Source organism: Branchiostoma floridae, chromosome 8, assembly GCF_000003815.2.
Source record: "Branchiostoma floridae strain S238N-H82 chromosome 8, Bfl_VNyyK, whole genome shotgun sequence".
Taxonomy (NCBI): Eukaryota; Metazoa; Chordata; class Leptocardii; order Amphioxiformes; family Branchiostomatidae; genus Branchiostoma; species Branchiostoma floridae.
Window position 1 is genome coordinate 2,937,459 of NC_049986.1, and position 23,738 is coordinate 2,961,196.

The window sequence follows — 23,738 nt, forward strand, 5'->3', positions numbered from 1 at the left end:
AGAATTGAACTATCATCATACGGCACGTATGAACTATAATCCGTCAAATGATACAACTTGTCATCATAAAGAAAGCCGTGCCCTCGGCACCACTGCGAACAGATGGCAGAAACTTCAGGCATCGATCTTGTACAGAATACTGTAACTGCAGAAACTTTCGCGGTGGTTTATTGTTCGCGGATTTCGCGGTGGCTGCTTCACCGCGAACTTAAAACCGCCGCGAACATTTTCCACGGCGACTACAGTGCATGGTGCTACCTCGAAATTAAGACCATCGCGAAAAGTCATTTTCCCGCTACCTTGAAATTAAATCCCCGCGAACTTAAATGTATTTACAGTACATAATGTAGCAAAGGTACAGACTGAATTAGGTCGGATCTTTCACGATGTAATTCTAGAAGCAGAAACCCTTTGCAAAGTCACCTCATTTAATGAATCCTATTTCAACAGCTTGGCTGCGAGTTTTAATGCTTTTCAAGTCAAACGATGCTTGTAACACGCAAGCTGTTTAAACCGGCTCATTAATTCGTGCGTGCGTCTTTTGTTCGTGGACTTCAAGCTTCGTCAGGGGGAAGATAAAGAAAACACACCTGCCTAGGCCTCCGAGACGGGGATGGCGCCTTAAGAATATCAACTCACCTTGAAATACTTAAATAGACCGAAGAGCACTTCTCAATAATCATATTTCATCACCTGGCGTTTCGAATATCTCTATGAATAATGAATATAAATTCTCCCTCTGTATGTTGGATATCCGAATAAGTAGTTAAATTGAACTCGTAAACATTATCCGTGAATCCCAGGACTATTGTAAGTAGATACATAAATGACTTGGGGAATAAACAATTTAATAAATAAAATGCGTGTGAACTGAATAGCCCTATAAAAGCCAATTGGTATGTCTCCTAGGAGAACCAAGGGGAAACCTTAAGGGGTCTAGAATAGACACAGAGGTGGCATCACAAGAAAAGGTGCGTTGGTAACTAAGGTGTCTGAATTGTGACAACCGTAATCTGATTGAACAATACTGTACAGAACAAGAGTTCGTAGACCTCAGGCCTGCATGAAATGTATTGGGTGTCTGTCGACCTATTGTTTATTTTTTTTCCTTTTCGTCCGTGGTTGCGTGGTTGGAAAAGTGAGATTTTTACCTTGTTGGTTTGACTGCACCATGCCAAAGTCTGAAATTCCATTTTGGGAATGTGTAAGCTTGGGCATGGATGAACATTACTTATTTTGGATTTCTTAAGCAGGTAACCAACCACAGTACCTTGAAGTTGTTGAGACGACTTTTCCTACCTTTTTTTGTCTCAGATGGCCCATGTAGTAATTCTGTCACATATGACTTGGCACTGGAAGGTTATTTGCATAATTTGACCAATTATATTTTTACAGTAGTTCCATAGACAATATGAATAGTGGTAGCCCCCATCCAGCAGCAACAGTTAGTCCCCAGGTTGTCATGATATTTTATTCAATCCGTCCAACTAAAACCTAAATCTCTTGAAGTACCTAAGCCAAATTTAACAGCAGAATTTACTATTCAAAATGTCCTTTTCAATCCCATTCATAGATGGCAAGCTGCTGCTGCTTTAAAAAGTTCAGAAAGCTGTTGTAGTCAGAGTGAACACCCAGCAAACATCCCACAAAATCAATGAGCAGTTGCTTAGAGGGGGAAAACAATTTCATCATATTTTTGCAGTGACAAAATGCAACAAACGATACTAAATCTAAAACAGAACAAAGCCTCTACCACTTAACCCTGCCCGTACTATAGATTAAGCAGGCCCAAAAGTCAAGCGAATATGACTAGCCCCAAACTACAAATTACCTGCATACAATACGGAAATGGCAACCCCAAAGAAACAGCAAGAAGGAAACATCATACACATACCTTTCTCTAACACTCAAGCTCTATACATTTCTTCTCCACTTTAGAAAGTTGTATCTTCTGCTGATTGCCACACAGGGTAAAGGAACTTGTACCAGAACTTTAAACTCAGTACTACACAGCTCTCAAAACACCACAAAGTCGGACTAAGTAGCAAACTCAAACTGTACATAACAAATACAGCAACAGATACTAGACTAGGTATGTCATCTGGCAGGTCAGACACTGTTGATACAAAGTAACCTGATACATTGAAAGTGGCAGAAGCCAGGTGACAGATGACAATTCTACACCTAAGCTTAAAGACCTATCAATCAACCCAAACCCAACCAAACCAAGCAGATATTGGGGGATGCCCCAACCACACAAAAACAGGGTCAACCTACAGTATCAAGTTCAAGCACTAGGAGGCCCAAAATCAAACCTGACCACCAGGACACCAGCAACAACCCACGAAACAAATAGCAACACGACGGCACCTTGCGTTCCGGAGATACAGCGCACGCGCAGTGCCCGCACAAAAGGTAACCTGGAATGTCAAGTTCAAGCACCAAGGGCGTCAAAATCAAAATTGAGAATTATTCAGCCACCGCCAACACATGTGCCAAATATCATCGCGCCCGCACCAACCGTTCAGAAGATATAACTCCGGAAATACCCCTCCCGGACACAAAATTCGACCTGCCGCGTCAAGTTCAAACGCGACAAGGCCCAAAGTCAATCCTAGGCAACAGGCAACAACTTCCCACCCATGCACCAAAAATCGTCGCAATGACGCGTATCGTTCCGGACACACAGCGCCAAAAGTGCCCCCAAAACGCCAAAAATGCCACCTGCAATGTCAAGTTCAAGCACCAGGAGGCCCAAAATCAAACCTGAGTGTCATGCTACCACCCCCAACCCACGTACCAAAAATCGTTGTGCTCGCACCATTCGTTCTTGAGATACAGCGCCCTAAATCCCCAGCTTCCAAATTTTCCCACGCCTGTGAAAACCATACCTGCATACATGCAGGTAATTAGAAGACGTTAACATCTGTGTGTAGGCGTGTGTGAGTGTGTGTGTGTGTGTATGTGTGTGTGTGTATGTGTATGTGTGTGTGTGTGTGTGTGTGTGTGTGTGTGTGTGTGTGTGTATGTGTGTGTGTGTGTGTGTGCTTGCATGTGTGGCTGTGTGTGTGTGTGTGTGGTGTATGTGTGTGCGTGCGTGTGTGGCTGTGTGTATGTGTGCGGGTGTGTGTGTGCATGTGTGTGTATTTGTGCCTGCCAACACGATATGACATCCCGTGTTCTTAACAACTTTTGGTCAACTGGCATCTGTCTGGGGCGCCCTTTGATTATTCTAAATTTATGTATCGAATATTATGTTCCTTGTATGTGGCGTTGTTATAACTTACAGCCCATAGCAACATTGCCTTCGCCTTTGTCCAGCTGCAGGTGAAAAGAAAATGTTAAAAGATTCCTTCCGAAGTTAATCTGTTTTGTACCTTCTTAATTAAATCTGTTTTATACTAGAACATACAGTGATAATTGATATCACCAGAACATACAGTGATAATTGATATCACCAGAACATACAGTGATAATTGATATCACCAGAACATACAGTGATGATTGATATCATCAGTACATACAGTGATAATTGATATCATCAGAACATACAGTGATAATTGATATCACCAGAACATACAGTGATAATCGCTATCACCAGAACATACAGTGATAATTGATATCACCAGAACATACAGTGATAATCGCTATCACCAGAACATACAGTGATAATTGATATCATCAGAACATACAGTGATAATCGCTATCACCAGAACATACAGTGATAATCGCTATCACCAGAACAAACAGTGTTAATTGATATCACCAGAACATACAGTGATGATTAATATCATCAGTACATACAGTGATAATCGCTATCACCAGAACAAACAGTGTTAATTGATATCACCAGAACATACAGTGATGATTAATATCATCAGTACATACAGTGATAATTGATATCACCAGAACATACAGTGATAATCGCTATCACCAGAACATACAGTGATAATTGCTATCACCAGAACATACAGTGATAATTGATATCATCAGAACATACAGTGATAATTGATATCACCAGAACATACAGTGATAATCGCTATCACCAGAACATACAGTGATAATCGCTATCACCAGAACATACAGTGATAATTGATATCACCAGAACATACAGTGATAATCGCTATCACCAGAACATACAGTGATAATTGATATCACCAGAACATACAGTGATAATCGCTATCACCAGAACATACAGTGATAATTGATATCATCAGAACATACAGTGATAATTGATATCACCAGAACATACAGTGATAATCGCAATCACCAGAACATACAGTGATAATTGATATCATCAGAACATACAGTGATAATCGCTATCACCAGAACATACAGTGATAATTGATATCATCAGTACATACAGTGATAATTGATATCACCAGAACATACAGTGATAATTGATATCATCAGAACATACAGTGATAATCGCTATCCCCAGAACATACAGTGATAATCGCTATCACCAGAACATACAGTGATAATTGATATCATCAGTACATACAGTGATAATTGATATCATCAGTACATACAGTGATAATTGATATCACCAGAACATACAGTGATAATTGATATCACCAGAACATAAAGTGATAATCGCTATCACCAGAACATACAGTGATAATTGATATCACCAGAACATACAGTGATAATTAATATCATCAGTACATACAGTGATAATTGATATCACCAGAACATACAGTGATAATCGCTATCACCAGAACATACAGTGATAATCGCTATCACCAGAACATACAGTGATAATTGATATCACCAGAACATACAGTGATAATCGCTATCACCAGAACATACAGTGATAATTGATATCACCAGAACATACAGTGATAATTGATATCATCAGAACATACAGTGATAGTTGATATCACCAGAACATACAGTGATAATTGATATCGCCAGAACATACAGTGAAAATTGATATCACTAGAACATACATATAGTAGTGATAAAAACTGATAATAGATATCACCAGAACATACAGTGTTCTACAACACTCAGCAACGTTTTCTGATCATATTCTTAAGTTGCCCAAAGCTTGATATAATGTACACAAAATAGACATGATAGCGCGGTAACGAAACATGCTTCTCCCAAATAATCCCAGACGCACTGATAAAGTTCGACAGACCTTGAAGTCGCCAGTGGAAGGTTTGCCCTAAATTTGTTGCTATGTCGCCCAAGCGCGGCGGAATCCAATTTATACAAAGATTGCAAAGCGACAAATGATAGGATAATGGGTTCCTTCCACAGGTCCCCCCTTAATGCACAGTGCTGTCTCTAAAGTATATAGAGCTCCCAGGAGGCAAGCTTAAAACGAAAATATCTCCGTTTGTTTGAGTTAAGCGTGGGCGGTAGAAACTCTTGTCTAATTTAATGCTTTAGTCAACTCAACGGACAGACTATGTGTTTCATCAAAACACGAAATGCACTTTTAACGCTAGGTTTTGCGGGGAACGGTTACGGTACATGTCTTGAATACTTGAGCACGAAATTGGCTCTTAGCTTAGTACTCAACAACACACCGTTGCATATCGTTACATGCATATAGTGTGTTCAACCATGGTTACTTGCTTCTTTAGAACGAAAATTGATGAGCGCACAGAGAAGGAAGTAAAATCACATTGTGTATGATGGAGGTTTTTGAACATGCTGTGTTTCACATAACAGTTCTGCACCAAATGATGACACCATAGACACTAAATATGATTTTGCATGATGCAGACTTTGCATGATGCAGAAAATGACCAATAAACTGGTGGACGTACCGACTAATAAGTATCTTACACCAGATCAAAAAAGAACAAGAAACAGTCAAACATTCAAGTACCAGAGTTACCAACCAAGGATTGATGTGTTCAAAAATTCGTACTTTCCCAGAACTATCGTAGAGTGGAATTTGTTATCATCAAGTACATTAGGGGCATCTTCTCTGGCTAGTTTTAAAGAACGCTTGCAGATAGATGTGCAAAAGTTAGGTGTGATAAGTCGTTCAGTTTAATATAACCAGCTGCTGCAGCGGAGCTAGTGTGTTACGTCGAATGACGGTTATACCGGCTATACACAAATAGATACAGATCTAATGTAAATTTTGTGAAATAGTTTTATGAAAATTTGGTATATCATTTTCACAGAGATGATGACGACATCCTCATGCCTACTGATGACGAGGACGCGACAGAAGAGCAGATCCTCATCAACATAGAGAGACAGAAAGAGATCATCTCCTCTATAAGGAAACAGCCGTGGAGAATGAAGAAGAAGATCCGTTGTCTAAGGTATTAAATCTTGATCCAGCTATTCATCCTAGCCACGTCGATGAACGTTAAGGTCTCATAACACAGTATTTATACGCGACCCCCGTCCCCAAAAGTAGTTCGTTAGAAAATAGTGCCCCGCAGTACTTGCAAAAGCCGTAGTTATTCTTGCGTGTACAACAGCGAGGTGGAATCTGTGGTGAATGGTAGAGGAATACATCGGTATTGATACTGTATAAGTTGGATTACGTTGCTTCTTCGGCCGGCGTGGATTTGCGCCTTGATACTGTTACCGGCACTTCCTGTTCGTCTCCTGCAGTTCCATGACCTCCGCCGGGGGTCAAATCAAAGTGTCTGTTATAGAAAAACGAGCCGGCAAATCTATGCTCATTGTAGGTTGTACCCTCAACTTCAACATACTAGATTCTTGTAAATTGTATCTGCACCTTACTATAGGTTTTGAGTCGTCGAACCACCTCACTTTGGGGTCCTTAACCATGTAAATCCCCATACCCGAAAAACTGTGTTCTGAGACCTTCATCCACAGCGTGAATTCCCCAGGGACGGACAATCACATCAAATTCCACAGATATGTTAGGGATTGACCTCGGCTGACTTGAACTATAACACTTTTGTTACCGTCAGACCCGCCGTTACCATGGCAACGGCCACCAAGACCGCTCCCTATGCTTAAGTATAGGACTTAGTGCGGTCTAAAGCCCACTCGCCCCCCCCCCCTTTTCCGCCCTAAAAAAGACTAACCCCCAACCCAAATCACCCAGAACGGTAGAATGTGGTCTGGCAAGCTTCTTGTAGAAGAAAAAGTCAACCAGAATATTAAATGTTTTGAGATAATGAGACCAATTAGCGGCCCCTCAGATACTAGTAGTCCCTGTACAGGGCCGACACCTGTGCTACGCGCCGAAGTGCAAAGTTGGCCATATCTCAGGAACCATTTGGACTTCTGTTCTAAAACTTGGTACGGTTTTATATCTTGACTAGTTTTATTGTATGAATGAAAAGAAATCCAAGGTCAAGTTGGTTTAAGCCATACCAATTTTATCTGTTGCTTCTCGGATTCGCCTGTCCATTTTTTTTCATTTTCAAGGAAAAAATTAGTCCCGAAAAAAATAATACAGTTTTTCGCTGAAGAGATTAATCGGTCACGTATGTACACAGTTAATAGAATTTTCATCAAGCAGTGACTTTTTAAAGGTAAACACACGTACCTCCAGATTTTCGATGGCTATCAGTCCATCTTGATCACGGAGTGACTCATGCCAGTTCTCGCGAGAGTTGAGAGAACTAGGTCAAAACTTGCTATCTTTAAATATTGCCTATCAGAGCCACATACACATAATTTCAGTCTAAAAACAATGCCTTTTATCCAGAATTTTAGTGATAAATCAAAGGAAGAGATTGATTGTATAAAACATGCCACTAAACTCTTCTGGCTGTTCTTTTTTGTGTTACTGAATCCGTATATTTTCACCCCAGACCTTTAAAAAAAATCCTTTTATTCTTTTCGACCTTCTGGGTCTAAATTAAAAAGAGGAGCAACAAAGAAATTTAGTGTGGCTTAATGATAGATAAAACAGCTGGAAACTCTTATACATAAGGCCACAGCAAGTAACTCGTATCAGCGCGAGCATTGATTTTAGCCTGATTTAAAAACAGCAACATTGTGAGACCTTCTCCAGTTTGATGTATTCTATATAGTTTATGAATACATTATCCATTGTACTTTCCTCGCTCTTGTGATTGACATGTACACTGTTCACAGTCGTTTGCCGGGAGCAGTTTTTCAGGGTGGCTTTTCATTTATTCACCTCGACGAATTGGTAACTGTAATTTAGACTCTAAATTTGCCCACTACTCCCCCATTTTCATTACAACAGAAATGCCACATGAAACCAGTCAATATACACCCGTGGGCAACTGAGTACTGGAACCGGGGTTTTATAAAATGTGTATTTGTTTGGCTCCTTTTTCATCAGGTCCACCGTCTCCATGTTATCGATTTTCGTTTCCACAATGAAGCACGTGCGGCGATATACGAGTTTAATCATTCTACATGTACAACCCGACGACCTGACCTAGTTTAAGTTTCAGTCCTTTTAGTCAGACTGAAAAACTTGTGTGATTGATTTTGATACTCCAAAACATCAAGGGAGGTTAAAAAAGCAGTTACGTTTGACAAGTAACTGGATATGATTTTGAAAACGGTTAGGAGTTTCAGAGAGTCAGTGAATATTTGTCATCATCTTGGCTTTGTATTGCCTTGTTTCCTTTTGGGCATCTAAAATTGTCTTCAGCTCTTTTGGATTCATTGTCAGGATATATGTAAAAACTAAGTTTCTTCCTGATCTCTTCAGTGTCACTGACGAAAGAGATTGTGGTCACTATCTGAAACGTCTGACCGTTTTCAAAACCATATCCAGTTGCTTGAGTAACTGTCTTTTTGGCGTATCTATACTACCCGGATGTCTAACCTACATCGACGTATCAAAGAAGGATACTCACAGAACTGTAGGACACATTGAAAGTGTTAGTAGAAATGGCTAGCGTTGTATGAATACTTCGCTGTAGAGTTTGTCTTGTCCCTGTCCCATCGTACAAGGTCCAATGTCATTAAAATAATAACATTACCTTTATAATGTAGTATCTTCATGTTTCCGTCACTACAACACTGTACAGACCTAGAAATGGATCTTTTTATTTTTTTTATAGACCTCGAAATAGGCGTTGGTGTAATACTTCTTCGCAGTGAATTGTGTCCTATTCCAGGACACATCTTGATATCAAATTATCATTTTCAATCATATCTTTACAAGCTGGGATTCCAAATAATCAAAGCAATGGCTATACATATTTTGAAGTGACTCTCCAGTGACCTCTATGCCCTGTTCCAAATTTTCGTTTATTCGTTAACGTACGTGCGGTAAATTTTTTATTGTTCGGGTTAAATGTCTTATTTCAATTATTACACTACAGGATGGCGCAGGACTATCTATCTAGGTACGAAGGCAAACTGTCCAAGAAAAGGGGCTACCAGGAAGCGACACAAAGGGTATGTACAGCGATTTGGTACTTTGGGAATACGGCATAACATTTCATTTATTTTATTTTGTAACATCACTTAGGATACCTGCTTTTCAGGAGTCTCTGGACACATACAGAAACTGACAACATACAGTAATTGGGAACTACACACATAACTTAGGAAAAAGGTAGCAATGTAAGTCCCAACATACTCATACTCATATCTGTGTATGTAAGATAACAACTCATCACGTCGTTAAATACTTTTAAGTGCTTCATGAAATATACAAAATTATTTGCTACATGTAAGTCAGATGAATATTCATGTTTTATGCAGTATATTGTTGCTTTTAATTTTAGATATGGAGGAAAGTGAAGAGGGAACTGGCCAACTTTGCAGCGTTTTTCATACCATGGGAAACTCGGATCAAAATGATAGAAAGTAAGTAACGTTAACTGTCGAGATCAATTTATAGGGTACGCGTTTAGTACTATCATGTATTGCCTTTTCTGTCATATGGTTCTAAATGGGATCGCATGTTAGGCCACAGCAAGTAAATTTTATGGATGGCATCCTTTGCAGATTGCAAAAATAGTGAGATAGGGCGAAAGATTAGGAAACGACATGGCTAAATTTTCAAAATTGAAACCATGACCGTTGTAAGAAGAATCAAAGGAACAATACGTGGTAGCACAGGCAACAAGGCATTTATTCCTGCGTCCAAGAATCGAAAGAGTGAGTAAAAGTGACACCAGTGTGGTAGAATGGTAGCACGTATCAAGTTGGCAAAATACGCTCATGACTTGCATAGCGGTGCGTGTTTGACAATTTTCCAAGTAGTGTCACTTCTTGCAACTACAGTTATGGCTAGCTCGCTAGTGTTACTTCAACAAGTACACTCATTAGCCTACAACACAACATATTGATACTATCATTTTGATACTATCTGTTCATGTTGACCATCTCCGAAGAAGAAATATTCTTGTTTTTTCTTCTGGATTCAGGCGAAAATTAATGAGCGTGCGGATGTCATCCATAAAATTCATTTGCTGTGGCCGTACTATGTCTGATATGATTACTGATAAATAAGTTAGATCTTAACCTACTATAGACACCATCTCGGCCTGTTCTAACCTTCATCCGCATAAACCACACAGGTCACAGTGGATCGATGAAAACCGGAGTCAGACTGAATTATGCAGATTGGTGTCACGACTGTAGGTCGTAACGGTGGTGGGGTCTCATGCACCTTTTTGCTTTTACTATTAGCGCATCAATATTGATGGGTTCAAGAACTGACCGCTATAAAAAGCACAACTATAAACGACAAATCTGTAGTACTGTTAGGTGCACTCCAGGGTACAATTAAACGCATAAAACACATATGGTTAGTACATAGGATTGACTTACCAAGCAAAAGATCAAAGTGGTGTCTGTTTTGATCTAGCCTTTACTTAGAGACATACAAAGGTGGACCAAATCCTTTTTGGTTTGTTTCCTTAGAATAAAAACACTCCTATTTATCAAATGCAAAAGCAATAATACTGGCGCCCAAGTAAAAATAAATGACATTATAGGAGATGTTCTGGAGCAACGTTGAACTGTAAATTCATTTCATTTCATTCATCAAGAAACCTTTTAGCACAATTGGGCTAATCTTCCAAGGTTCACAGTAATTCTAAACTGCATACATTTAAGAAAATGGGCAACAATACTATCAGACTATCAACAATCACAGTCTTGAGAATAAGAGTTCAATGTCTACCTACAACATTTTAAAAAGCTCGAAGGTAAAGTTCTAGGTAACAATGTTTAAGATAGCTTGTTTAAAACTGGGCAGTTTACACTCGGACTTAATGTCAAAAGGCAATGAATTTTAGAGTATGATTACTCGGTACATGTAGGTATGTTTTTACTTTAAGTTTAGGTAGTTTGAAATTGACAAGAAACAGAAAATCTCCAACACAAACGTTAGACTTATCCAAATTTTCGACTAAATCCAGTCTTTGTCAGGAAATGAGAAAGCCACCACGTCTGTCACGTCACGTTATGCAGATGAACACGTGATTGGTAAGCAGTGTATCATAAGTCGAAGAAACTTTATGGCGGCCCAGCCCGCCTCTGTTGAGGGATGGTTGTTACCGCTGATGTAAATGACCTCTTTGTTCCTCTTACAAAACAAGTTTGGCTCAATGATACGAGACATATAGCACATACTATACTACTAGCTATTGATTAAAAGGAGAGAATATACCGAATTTGCCGAAAAGTTTTCTTACATCTCATCAAAAGAACTGGTAGGAAATTGGACTTCTCAAAGGAGTCATACCCCTAACACAGCAGTGACTGAGGCTGGCAATGGTCACAGTCAGTAAACTCAAAGTTCTACAGTCTAGGCGAGATATTTACAGGCCTGGAGCAGACCAGCATAGGGGTAGGTACGGTGTACTGGTACAAAACGAAAACCATTTTTTTACATGTCCGGAAAAAAAGGACCTGAAAAAATTCAGCGGGCCGGATGTTGGACCGATCAGAAAATTAACAAATTATACCGGCACTACGGCGGCAGCTGTTCACTTGTTTTGAGGCTTATTGGTCCAAGAAAATAGCAAGAGCAACACAGAGGAGAGTTGATAGTCATTTCTATTAAGTTTCTACAGTCAAACTTGGTCAGTGGCAGTTGTTTACATGAAGATAGAATACTCAACCAAACAGATTCCTTTGTGGCGAAATGAACAATTGTTTCGAGTATTGCCGATTCACAAACAATTAGGTCCAGGTTCACGTCCGGACCTGGACCTGATCCTCTGGACCGTGCCTATACCTAAATTTTCGAATTCTGTACCGGTACCTATCCCTAGCCAGGCATGTGTTCGCTTCATTTATTCATATTGAGCAATTTACTTCTTTATCCATCAATCTTAAAAACAGATGGGTTGTCTCTCCAGTCTTGACAGAGTGATTTCTTACGGGGTCTATTAGAACAATTGCTAAATGAGTCCATGTAAGCGCCAATCAGTTTTGCGGCGATAGAAGTAAAAGGAAAGGCGATTGAAGTGAAGTGTGCCCTAGATTGTAAGCCGGACGAGTGACATGTACGTTGTTCTCTTCCAATATGGAGATTGATATCAATGAAAACTACTAATGAAAACGTATTCCCCATATTAAATTTTATTAATTACTTAATCAATTAATAGTTCATTGCAAATTCCTACCCCGATGGCTAATTCAGTTGACACGAAAAGGGACAAAGAAATAGTGTAGAACAGTATTTATCATAGCTTAAAATAAACTTTGGACACTGCTAATACAAAAAATCCATGATAGCACTTGTCCCTTTCGGTGGTACCAAAAACCCCTGGCCCATGGACTAATAGGATATGTCTACTCTTGTCTAAAAGTCAACTCTAAACTGAAGCTTGTAGGGTTCGACTTTTTTTCCTGAGACAGTGGAAGACGAAGGATCCCACCTTTTCTATAATGTGGGGGTTCTGTGATGTTAGGAGGAGGGTAGTTTTCTTTTTGTCTGTAAAGACGGGGAAATTTGGTAGGAATTTAGTGACCTCTTTATAAAGATCTTTTCTTTCCTGATCGTAGAAGGAACAATTTGAAATAAAATGTGTTTCGTCTTCCACAGTGTTTACATTTAATACAAAATCACCGAAATTTACTCCTTGGCATTCGAGTTTGAACAATCAAGATAGCATTTGTGGATCGTTTCTACGTATAACAAACACATTGAAATTAAAAACGGCATGTTTCTGTAGACAGTGGATGTATTTTTTTACCTTAATGAAATTTGACATAACTGGACATACATAGAGAATACTGATACGTTGTTCTCATTCGAGACAGTTGTCTTGAAAAAGGACTGTTTTCTAGTAATAAGGCGAATTAAAGGCTTACACCTCTTGTAATGTCAAGTACTCAGTGTCAATAAGATTTCACGCCAGTGCTGTCTTGCAGCTTAAATCGCCCAGTAAACGTCCTAAAGACAAAATGCATTTCCTCAGTGTAATGTAAACTATCGGTATGACCGCGACGATTACAGCAAGACATAACAGTAAGGAAGTGAATTTCCCTTTGTTACTGATTCAACCTAGTTTTGTCCATGTCAGGTTCTATGACATTCCTAATGTAAATGGAAAGGGAACACAATAGCAGAAAATACAGGTTCAGGTTTAGTTTGAATATCGACATCTGTCATATGTGGGAATCGATCGAGAAGAAAAGATGGTTACTTAGAGTAGCTTTCAAACGGTGAAAAGTAGGTGAGGCACAGTACCAGTGTGTAGTACAAAGGGAAATCGGCACCTCAAACAATCGAGTAACGTCCTAAGCCCACAGCAAGTAAATCTTATGGATGACATCATAAATTTTTGCCTGATTTCAGATTTTTTTTCTTCTCTGGAGATGGTCAACATAACGACAAATCACCAAAATATGTTGTGTTGTAGCCTAATGGTTGTACTTGTAGAAGTGACACTAGGGAGGTAGCCATGACTGTAGTTCTCTGGTAATGTATGGATCATATTGACCCCCAGCTGAAGTCTTCACGCCCTGTTAGAAATCGAAAAATCTTGAGATTTATTAAAAAAGTCTTGAGATTTATTCAAAGAATCTTGAGATTTACTAAAAAAAACTTGAAATTTATTTTAAAAATCTTGACATTTTGTGGTAAATCTTGAGACGTTTCTATTCAATCTTGAAATTTTTCATGGGGATCTTGAAATCTTTTCAACAAGTCTCAAGATTTTGTAAGAAGATCTCAAGAAATTAGGTATTTCGCCCCATTGATGCACATTTGACTTGCCCCCCAGGTTATTTCGGCTCTGTGGTGGCGTCCTACTTCATCTTCCTGCGGTGGCTGTTCTGGATCAACATCGTCCTGTCCATCGTCACCATGTCATTCGTGGTTCTTCCGGAGGTACGTACCCTTCAACAGCATGTACTTCCCGATGACAAACTATCCCGGCCAAATCACGTAACGTTTTGTCATTCGTGCTTCATTAAGTATGCAAATAAGGCCTGATTTGATTTTCCGAATCATGCTTCACTAAGTATGCAAATCAGGCCCTGATATGATTTTCTGTATCTAATCATGTAAACCATCCAGATTCCTATATATGAATGAATGAATGAACTTTATTGCACGGACTTTGTACATGATACAATTCATCAACCCTCTCCTTTTCCAAAGTTTCCGACAAAAATACCCCTGCAATTCCAAAAGCTGCTAGGTTGATAAGTCCAATGATAAAAAGACATTTGTGGAAGGATTGGCAAAACAGATGACCTCATATGAATCGGTGACATATCAGCAGATTTGAACCCAAGACTACTGGGTCTCATGCATAAGGAGAACATCAAAGTAGTATATTTCACTACGTACATGGAAAAGTTGCTGCGGTAACTTTAACGTAACCTTTTCTTTCGATTGTAATGCTTCTGTACCCCAAGTCTCAAAGACTGAACACGTCCATTTTTAATACGTAAGGTCTATTTCTAACACCAAATGGTTTATGTCCGTAGTACAACCTACCATGCAACAATGTATCGCTAATCTTTGTTGAATGCTTCATTGTTGTTGTTGCGTTTTAGACTGATTTGCTGCTACAGAAAACGTTTTAACAGGAGAGATTTATGTGAAGTGGCTCAGGACATCTGCTGTTAGAACCCCGTTAAGGGCGAGTCATAAACATAAATCTAAGGCCACAGCAAGTAAATCTTATGGATGACATCAGCGCGCGCATTAATTTTCGCCTGATTTCCAAAAAAACAAGATTTATTTTCTTCGGAAATGGTCAACATGACAAAAAGTACCTAAATGGGCAAATATGTTGTGTTGTACGCATAGTGTAGAAGTGACACTAGCCAGGTAGCCATGATTGTAGTTATAGAAGTGAAACTAAAAATTAGGTTAGATAGTTGTAAAAATGGCCCCAATATGGAAGCTATGAGTGTTGTTGCCACGTTGGTAAGGGATACCAGTCTACCACACTAGTGTCACCTTTACTACACTTGTGCACGTCTCGAATACAGAAATAAATGCCTTGTAGGCTGTGATACCATGTTTCGTCGCTTCAATTCTTTTTTTACGTTTATTGCGTATATTTGGAAAATTTAGCCATCTTGTATTTTTACCCATTTTTTTTCGCCCTATCTCACTATTTTTGCCGTCTGCAGAGGAAGTCATCCATAAAATTTACTTGCTGTGGCCTAACGCAAAAAAATTGACGGCCACGATTGCGCATTCATCTCACTTACCCCTCCCGCTACACCAAGGGGGCTCTGTGGTAAGAAATTGGAAACCGCCTACGGCGCCGAGTATGGCTATTGTTATATGACGCGAGTAATAGCTACAATATGATCCATTCGCGCTGCGTTAGAGAGATTACCAAGGGGCGAAACATAAGACTGGAGAGAACAAGTACCGTAATTAGCTTAACGTCGCCACTTTGGATGTTTCGCACTCTTGGGGATACATCAGTATGCTGGGTTAGGCTTAGGATTCGCAACCCGAGGCCCGGCCGGGTAGCTTTCAGAAAGCAGAAACAACAAAAAAATGATATAAAAGGCAGCAAAACACACAGCACGTAAACAAAATTAGTCATGAGCATAATTTGTGTATATTCCTTGATGAACACTTTTACTTTTCGTTTCCGCATACCCCGGCCGGGTTTGGAAAGTGTTGTAGACTCTGTGCCAAGAGAGACCTTTTCTTAAACGTTCCTCATGAGTATAGAACGACCGAAGTCTTGGCGAAAAACACAAGGCGAAAAACAAATCAGAATTATTGTTAAAAGTTAAAGGAATTCCAGCTGTGGTACCAAGGAAAGCCACCAGGGCCCCCCAAAAAACTATCACTGTATTGAAACTCAACTTGCCCGTGAAGGACCTCTATCTTGATCGCTATTTTGAAGATTTACGAAAACACATTATTTTTCTATCAAAATATGGGTAACAGCATATGTTAGAATTAACAATATTACAGTCACAGAAGGCACAGATGGTTTACCTTGACAAGACTAAGGCCTTTTCTAAGTGAAAATCCGCCATTTTGAACAAATTGTTGTCATGGCAACCGATGATCACAGACCTAGAACGTTTTCATTCTTTTAAGCTTGCGCCAAGGCTCTACCACCACACCAAATTTCAGGAAAATTGTTATCTTTTTTTAAAGTTGGCCAGCTTATGCATGTTTTTACAGACAGGGCTTCTTGATATATTAGTATACTAAAGCTAGTATGTATACTATTTGCTTCGTCTAGTATGTTGGATCGGCTTTTAGGTCCGTTGCAATAATAGAAATGTAAAACAAAAGATAGGTTTTGTGATCGAGGATATGTCTAAACGCATTAGAAACGTGGATTTGTCCGTATTACTTATTATATGAAGTGGAGAAACATGTACTTTTTATTATCTATAAAGTGCATCCCTCTATTTCTTGTAAAATCCGATGCAGTTTATCTGTTATTCTATTAAGAATATAGTATAATAGAGCACGTATTATTGTCTGACGCAGGTACTTGAGCTACGAAGTTGACAAATTTGTCACAAAGACACACGTTCTTTCAGTAAACTTTTCTACACAAAATTGTAATGTCAGATTCAGGTCCTGTTCCCTTCCACGTAGGGACTCGTAAAGCATGTGATTGAATGTATTTATCACTGCTGTGGGTACGGAGTATACTGAGAGATAGAACGCATCGGTGGTCAGGGGCTCTCGTAGACATTAATAATCCAAGAAAGATTCATTCCACAAGGCCTAGAAAAATACTGTTGTGTTTCATGTTTTTCCAGACTGACCCAAACCCTGCCGATTGTGGCTTCTTTTGGGGCACCCAACGGGTCATAATTGTCATATTAAAAGTTATTAACAATGTAAAACTGAAATGCATTAAAAGTACAACAGCGTAGATTGAAACTGGTTGGTCATTGTGTTAGACACCCTGAAATCCCTGCACACCATCTTGTACACTGGGAGCGTACTACTTAAGGAAAAAAGGCAGGGGAAGACCCAGGGTGACCGACCTAGACAACCTACGTAGTGACACAAGTCTGCACGATACTTAGAGATACAAAGGGCCATGGTGGACCAAGTGCACTGGAGGAAGATCTCAGGATTGGTTCGAGTGGGAACTAAGTAATAAAAGTTGGAATACAGATTTAAAGCGGTTACATCCGCGTGATTTATCCGCTGTACAATCATATTCCAACACATTTTCCTCATTTCTCTTTCTAAGTGATATAAACAAACTGAACAATCCAAAATACCTGTACAATGTGCATCTCTATAATTAGAACATAATGTTATAGACATCAGTGTTCTAATGTTCAAACCCCCGTTGTTCAACTTTAATTTTTGGATCGAATCTCATGAAATGTAGAAAAAAAGGAAGGAAAGGAAGAAAAAGAATTCCTACCTATGAACTCTTTTTTTTATCAGAACCCTAATCGAAAACACAAGAATAATTTTCCAAAGCCCAATGTTAATCACCTATGGAACACACGCACGATTTCTGTACATGTCAAGAAACCGCCAACGTGAGACGTGAACGTCAGGTCTTCTGTATCTGTGTGCAGGAATTTACGACTGTTGAAGTGAATCATAGAGACTGTATGCAACATTAGCTCTTTGTTCAATAATCCTCCTCTGCATACACTATACAGATAATCGTAAAGTAATACGTACACTCTGTAATGTATGACACACAGCTGACAATGTATTAAAAGAGATAGATGCAACCACACAAAGGCACTATGTCATAAGTGTCATGTCGATGACTATGTATGTTGTATGAGGGTCCAATATGTTTGGAAGGTAACGTCAATGCCTGTACAAAAGGATATAGATTGTATTGATACTTTGTCGTTTATTAGAAGTGTTATGGGTTGCAGTTGTTGTTTTCCCACAAAACAAACTATTTTTCCAACCCAAAATCGTGACAATCCGTCAACACATTCTTGAGTTATATACGTCCAAAGTTTGGAAGGAAATCGACGCCTGCAGTTACAAAAAAAGCCGCTAGGGGGTACAAACGTACAGTACTCACTCTCTGTCCCTAAGACTATGTACCACTCAAAAATCATAACCACAGCATACCCAGAACACGAGATATCAAAAAAGAAGTTCCACTGCAGTTCTTTAGCAAGATGCTAGGGGGTTGATTATCGAACTTGACCTTTGTTTTTCTGACCCCTACCCACCTATCAAATATCATCAGGATCCATCCAAGGCTTCTTGAGTTATGCTGTTAACACACACATACTGACAGGCTCGAGCTCGTCTATTTTGTTAAACGGCGTTAGAGAAAGTGATTTAGAAGGACGTTCAGACTGTAACAAAATTACCGACCACATAGTTTGGACACAAATATCAGATGAAGGAAAAGTAACGTAATCTATCAAATGTGTGATAGATGATGGATTACCACAACATGAATACAAAAAGGACCACAACTCAAACGATCACCTTACAACACAATTAAGAAGCCTTTGTGCTGCCAGACCTATAAGATGCTTCTAAAGGGCTTAAAATAGGTCAAATTTACGAGCACGGTATTAAGAAATATGAACCCTTACTTTGGCCATGCAAAATTTAAAGTATGCACACTGTTGAAAACATATAGTTCATCGCCGTGGCACTTAGATGGTAAGAAATCAATAATTTCTGTTTCAAATTGAATATTTCAGGGTCAGCTAGTGACCAAAAGCCACCCTAAATTGCGTCTTAAATGAAGAGAAATATAGTCTCAATCTTATAGCTGCATCTCAATTTTTTATTGTTATGAGCCTGTCTCTTGGAGACCTTCCAATATCTCATTACAAACCCCCAAACAATAAGTGAAGGGAACGTGGGAAATAGCTAATTTTCAAGTTCAGTGGAGTATATTCATGAAGTGTGAACTTCTGCAGTTTATGCGCTCTCGGCTTACATCGTTCTAACCGCAGAGGATATATCAACAGTGGTGGCGATTAGCTGAAACTCCCCAAAGACAGGCCAACAAAGACACGGAGGGCTGAAGATATTCAATATGGCTCGTCCACTTAACCCCTGAAGGATACTATAAAGAAAAGAAAGCAAACATAGGAACCGTAGAACTAGATTGTAGTGTGCAGGGGAATCGTAACTTCTTGGCAAAAATGCAGTCGGTTGATATGGAGATTAGATGTCATTGTCAATGTACATCATTTTACACAGTGGCTTCATAGCAATAGTAATCAAACTAATTTTTTTTTTTGCATTGCGCTTTGCATACATTGTAAGTATTTAAGAAAATGTAAGCAGTTTCTTTTCATCAGCATTTTCTAGGTTGGATCTAGACATCAAAATGTAATTTCTGTCGTTACAGATGATTGTGGGCCTCCCATACGGTTCTATACCCAGGAAAACCGTTCCAGAGCCGGAGATGGACAGGGCACAACACATCGCTACTATCTGGGACTTTGGTGTGAGTCCCATTTTGTGTCAACCCTTTGCGATTATCAGCATGAAAGTTCATATGTGTTGGTAAATGACATTTATGGATAAACTAAACTTTAACTAGCCAACACCAAAATTGATGGGAACTTACCACAAATTTTCCGTCGGCCTTGTTCACGGAATGGACCTGTCTACTGTAGCTTCGGGAAAGTGACGTCGGAGACACGTGGCCACAACAGAGGGTAGTAAATGCCAGATAACCTGTGTCGCCCCCCGTCTCTGTTCGGGGGGCGACACATGGACGGTGGACACGGATGTACACATGTACAGCCTACTTTACTTCTCTTGCAAAGAATTCCGGCTCTCAATCAAGGATCTTAACTTTGTTATGCGAAATGGAGCGTGCTGGCGACTCAATGTGTATAAGCTGAGAGACCTCTGAGTTCACAGAACTTGGTCGTTAATGTTCAAGGAAGCATTTGCCATTACTTAAATTACATTGTTATTGAACGATTGCACTTTCTAATTGAACGAACGTCTTTGCGAATTATTTTTCCAGTTGTACAAATATTCTTTTGCCTTTCTCCAGGGCTACCTGAAGCACTCCGTGCTGTTCTATGGGTACTACAGTGACCGAAGGTACTTGGGGAAGGGCGGGTACCAGCTCCCACTGGCATACTTCATGGTCGGGATCGGGAGTTTTGTCTACAGTTTTGCAGTCATCCTCAGAAAGTGAGAGCTGTCTTTTAAGTACTAGATGTCAAAACAGTGCGCAATTGTTTGTTTTGTTTCTTTGAACCTTAGAATTTGTTCATTAATGAAAATGGCCTGTTGGGTACTTTTCTTTGAGGTTGGTAGAAAAGAGGTGAGGATTAGACCTCTTTCCAGTTGCAGCGGCCATGTTGGATTTCCTGAGGCATACATGCTACATAAGAGAATGCCCAACTGCAGCCTCGTTTTGATGCATGACTCTGGAAAATCCAACATGGCCTCCGAAACTGGAAAAAGGTCTATTTAGATCAGTTTGCCACTTTCGAGACACACTCTTCATTTTATCTTCTTCCCAGAATGGCAGACAACTCTCGCCAGAGCAAGTTATCTACCGGTGAAGACCAGTTCACCTTCTGTTGGAAAGTATTCTGTGGGTGGGACTCCTTAATTGGCCAATCAGAGACGGCCGACAATAAGTTTGCTGCGATAACAACCGGACTCAGGGTAAGAAACTTTAACCTAAACATTTCGTCGCATGTGGCGTAACTGATAAAGCGTTCGACTAGGGATCTAGAGGTCCCGAGTTCGATACCCACTGTGCCCCCAACGTTATGCCCTTGGGAAAGGCACTTCACACGACATTTCTCGCTTTACCCAGGTGTAAAAATGGGTATCTGACTTCGACCGGGGAGGTAAACGAAAAGACTACCTTTACCTTCTGTCTGTGCTGTGTATGTGGCACTGTTAATATAAGTTACTAACTTGAGTGCAGCGCTACATTGCCATCCTTGTTAAACCTAGATAATGTCTGTTTATCTCTCTAGGAAGCCATCATAGAGGAGGAAGAAAAATGTCGTGTTGAAAAAAGGTACGCTTGTCCGACGAAAATCAATGTCAGTTGCACACTGATATTTCCTAACCGGTTAACATTTTTATTATGACAAATATCAACGCATAACAGAATAATATGGTGCTATTTACTATTTGTGCTGAATAATATGAACAACATTATATATATATATATCTTCTTCGCTACACAACCTTCCTTTATTTCTTCAGGAAACGTTTCAACGACCATCTGTCGCCTTTATCAGTACAAAATGAAACAATTACTATCGGTGTTGTGAGACAGACAGTGCAATCCAACTTTATAGTCAAAGAGGAGAAACCTGAAAAAAAATTCGTTTCGTAATCCACCCAGTGCATAATTCAAAACGTTCACTGAAGAATTAAAGGAAGGTTGTGTATCGAAGAAGACTTTGTTCAATTGATCTACCAACCTGATGAAACTATTTACGGAACATTTTGTATATCATCGCATCTTTCTAGTGTGTACTCCACTTAGTTTTGTAACCTCATCAAATGTAATAGCTGTCTGTCATCTAACTCTACTAACCTGTACTCTCGTTTTCCGTATCTAATAACCAGCAAGAAGGAAAAGTGAGTGAGAAAGATGTTTTCCCTGGCATGACACTTATGACACTAATTGTGACCTTATACTGACTTTAACACTTACATTTTCATTGAGAGATTTGTCTTCTTTGTCAAGTTCATCGCTGTATGTAGAATTGAGTTTTATTTATAGCAAATTTGCAATATATTTTACCTAACGAATATAATGTAGATTTCAAGAATTGATAAAAATTAAAGTCATCACTGATCGTTGTAAACAATTTAACGAATTTCATTTTCTGTCGTTAGTGTGTTTTGCTGTCTTTCATACTTTTTTTACATCGTATTCATTGTACAAAGATAAAGCCATAGATCGTATAAGTACAATTGTCCTTGCTCAACGCCAAACGCTTAACCTGTCTCCTTCTAGTGAAAAGGGGCCTTAGCCACTTTCATCACAGCAGATTACTCCTCCATCTATTATTCAAAACATGATATCACGAGGAAAAATATCACATACACTCGAAAGAAAACATCCATACAAAAGTCTCCTTGTTAGTTCATACAAACTGAATGTTAAAAAGGGTAGACATAACTGCATTCCTTTACTGCAAAGAATTCGAATATTGTAACTTAAACAAGCTAGAAGAGTGTCATTTTATTGTTGACTGTTCACTGTGCAACAATGAGAGAAATATCTTCTTCAGTGTGTACAAGTTTCAATGTTTTCGATATCTAGATAACACTGAAAAATTTACATTCCTCATACAATCAGACAGACCATGTATTCTATTCTAACATCACTAAACCCACACATAATAGAAAAGACAGTATCTTTCGTCTTCCACACTGTCTTCGGAAAAGGAGTCGAACCCAATAACCCAGGAATTAGCTTTAGACTAGAGTAGACACTTGTGATATTGTTTTTACACTGTTTGAATCTCTTATGTTACCTGTAATTAGCCCACGGGAAAGAATTTGCAATAAACTTTTTCATTATTATAGATACATCTCGATCTTGCTGAGGATACTGGCTAACTTCCTGATCGTCACACTGTTGGCGGGGAGTGGGTACGCTATCCAGCTGGTGGTGGAACGGTCCGAGCAGTTTGAGAAGATGGACCCGGTGTCTCTTTCGTGGTGGGAACAGAACGAGGTCACTGATAATTGCTAATATATTCTAACTACAAATACGGTTGCACACAAAAGTCTCTGTTTACACATTCTCCTACGCATAGATATCCAACGGCGCCAGCAAACCTCTTGTCTGTATTCTGCTAATCTCACCATCAGTTCATGTGGGCGTAACCAGCTGTCAGCCAATCAGAGCCATCAATAGGCCTTTCAGTTTTCAAAACTGATCTCACATATATAAGGGTAGGCTCATCAATACTTATAAGTAGGGCGGTCAAGAACTGATGGTGACGGTTGAGATAGCAGAGTGCAGACAGGAGGCGGTCTGCTGGTGCTGTTGGATGTCTCTGTATTGGAAAATGCTGTTTACAGAGGCTCTGATCTCTATATCGCCAATCTGATACGGGTAGAATAGCTGGTTTTGCCAGATCCCAAACTCTACCCCTTAGCCTATATACGCATATATTAGTTTGATTGTTCTGAATTCAGATCTTAATTTCTGGTCCTGTTTTGCCTTTGTCAGTATGTCTAGCCCGCCGAGATAACGAAAGTTGTCGGGATTGCAATAACTAGTTGGACAGCCCTGGCTGTGGGTACGGAACAACCAACCCAATGAATTAACAAACGCCATACACAATTTAAAAGTCTTTCACAATGGGTTGTAGCTATGAAACGTCTGTGAAATGAGATATTGTGAGATACAGTCTTACAGTCTACACATCGTGATACAGTCGTAGTTTATTGTTGTATGTAACAACCG

At 39.5% G+C, this 23,738-nt stretch overlaps 1 protein-coding gene across 1 annotated transcript in view; it reads left to right on the top strand.

Annotated features, from left to right (window-relative positions):
- LOC118420432 (transmembrane channel-like protein 3) overlaps positions 1-23,738 on the top strand; it is a 55,008-nt gene that overhangs the window by 11,468 nt on the left and 19,802 nt on the right. The window contains exons 2-10 of the mRNA XM_035827224.1: positions 6,150-6,293; positions 9,267-9,342; positions 9,675-9,756; positions 14,136-14,242; positions 19,671-19,769; positions 20,331-20,473; positions 20,809-20,956; positions 21,277-21,320; positions 22,850-23,000. Of these exons, the coding sequence (XP_035683117.1) occupies positions 6,150-6,293; positions 9,267-9,342; positions 9,675-9,756; positions 14,136-14,242; positions 19,671-19,769; positions 20,331-20,473; positions 20,809-20,956; positions 21,277-21,320; positions 22,850-23,000 (994 nt within the window). The remainder of the gene's footprint in view (positions 1-6,149; positions 6,294-9,266; positions 9,343-9,674; positions 9,757-14,135; positions 14,243-19,670; positions 19,770-20,330; positions 20,474-20,808; positions 20,957-21,276; positions 21,321-22,849; positions 23,001-23,738) is intronic.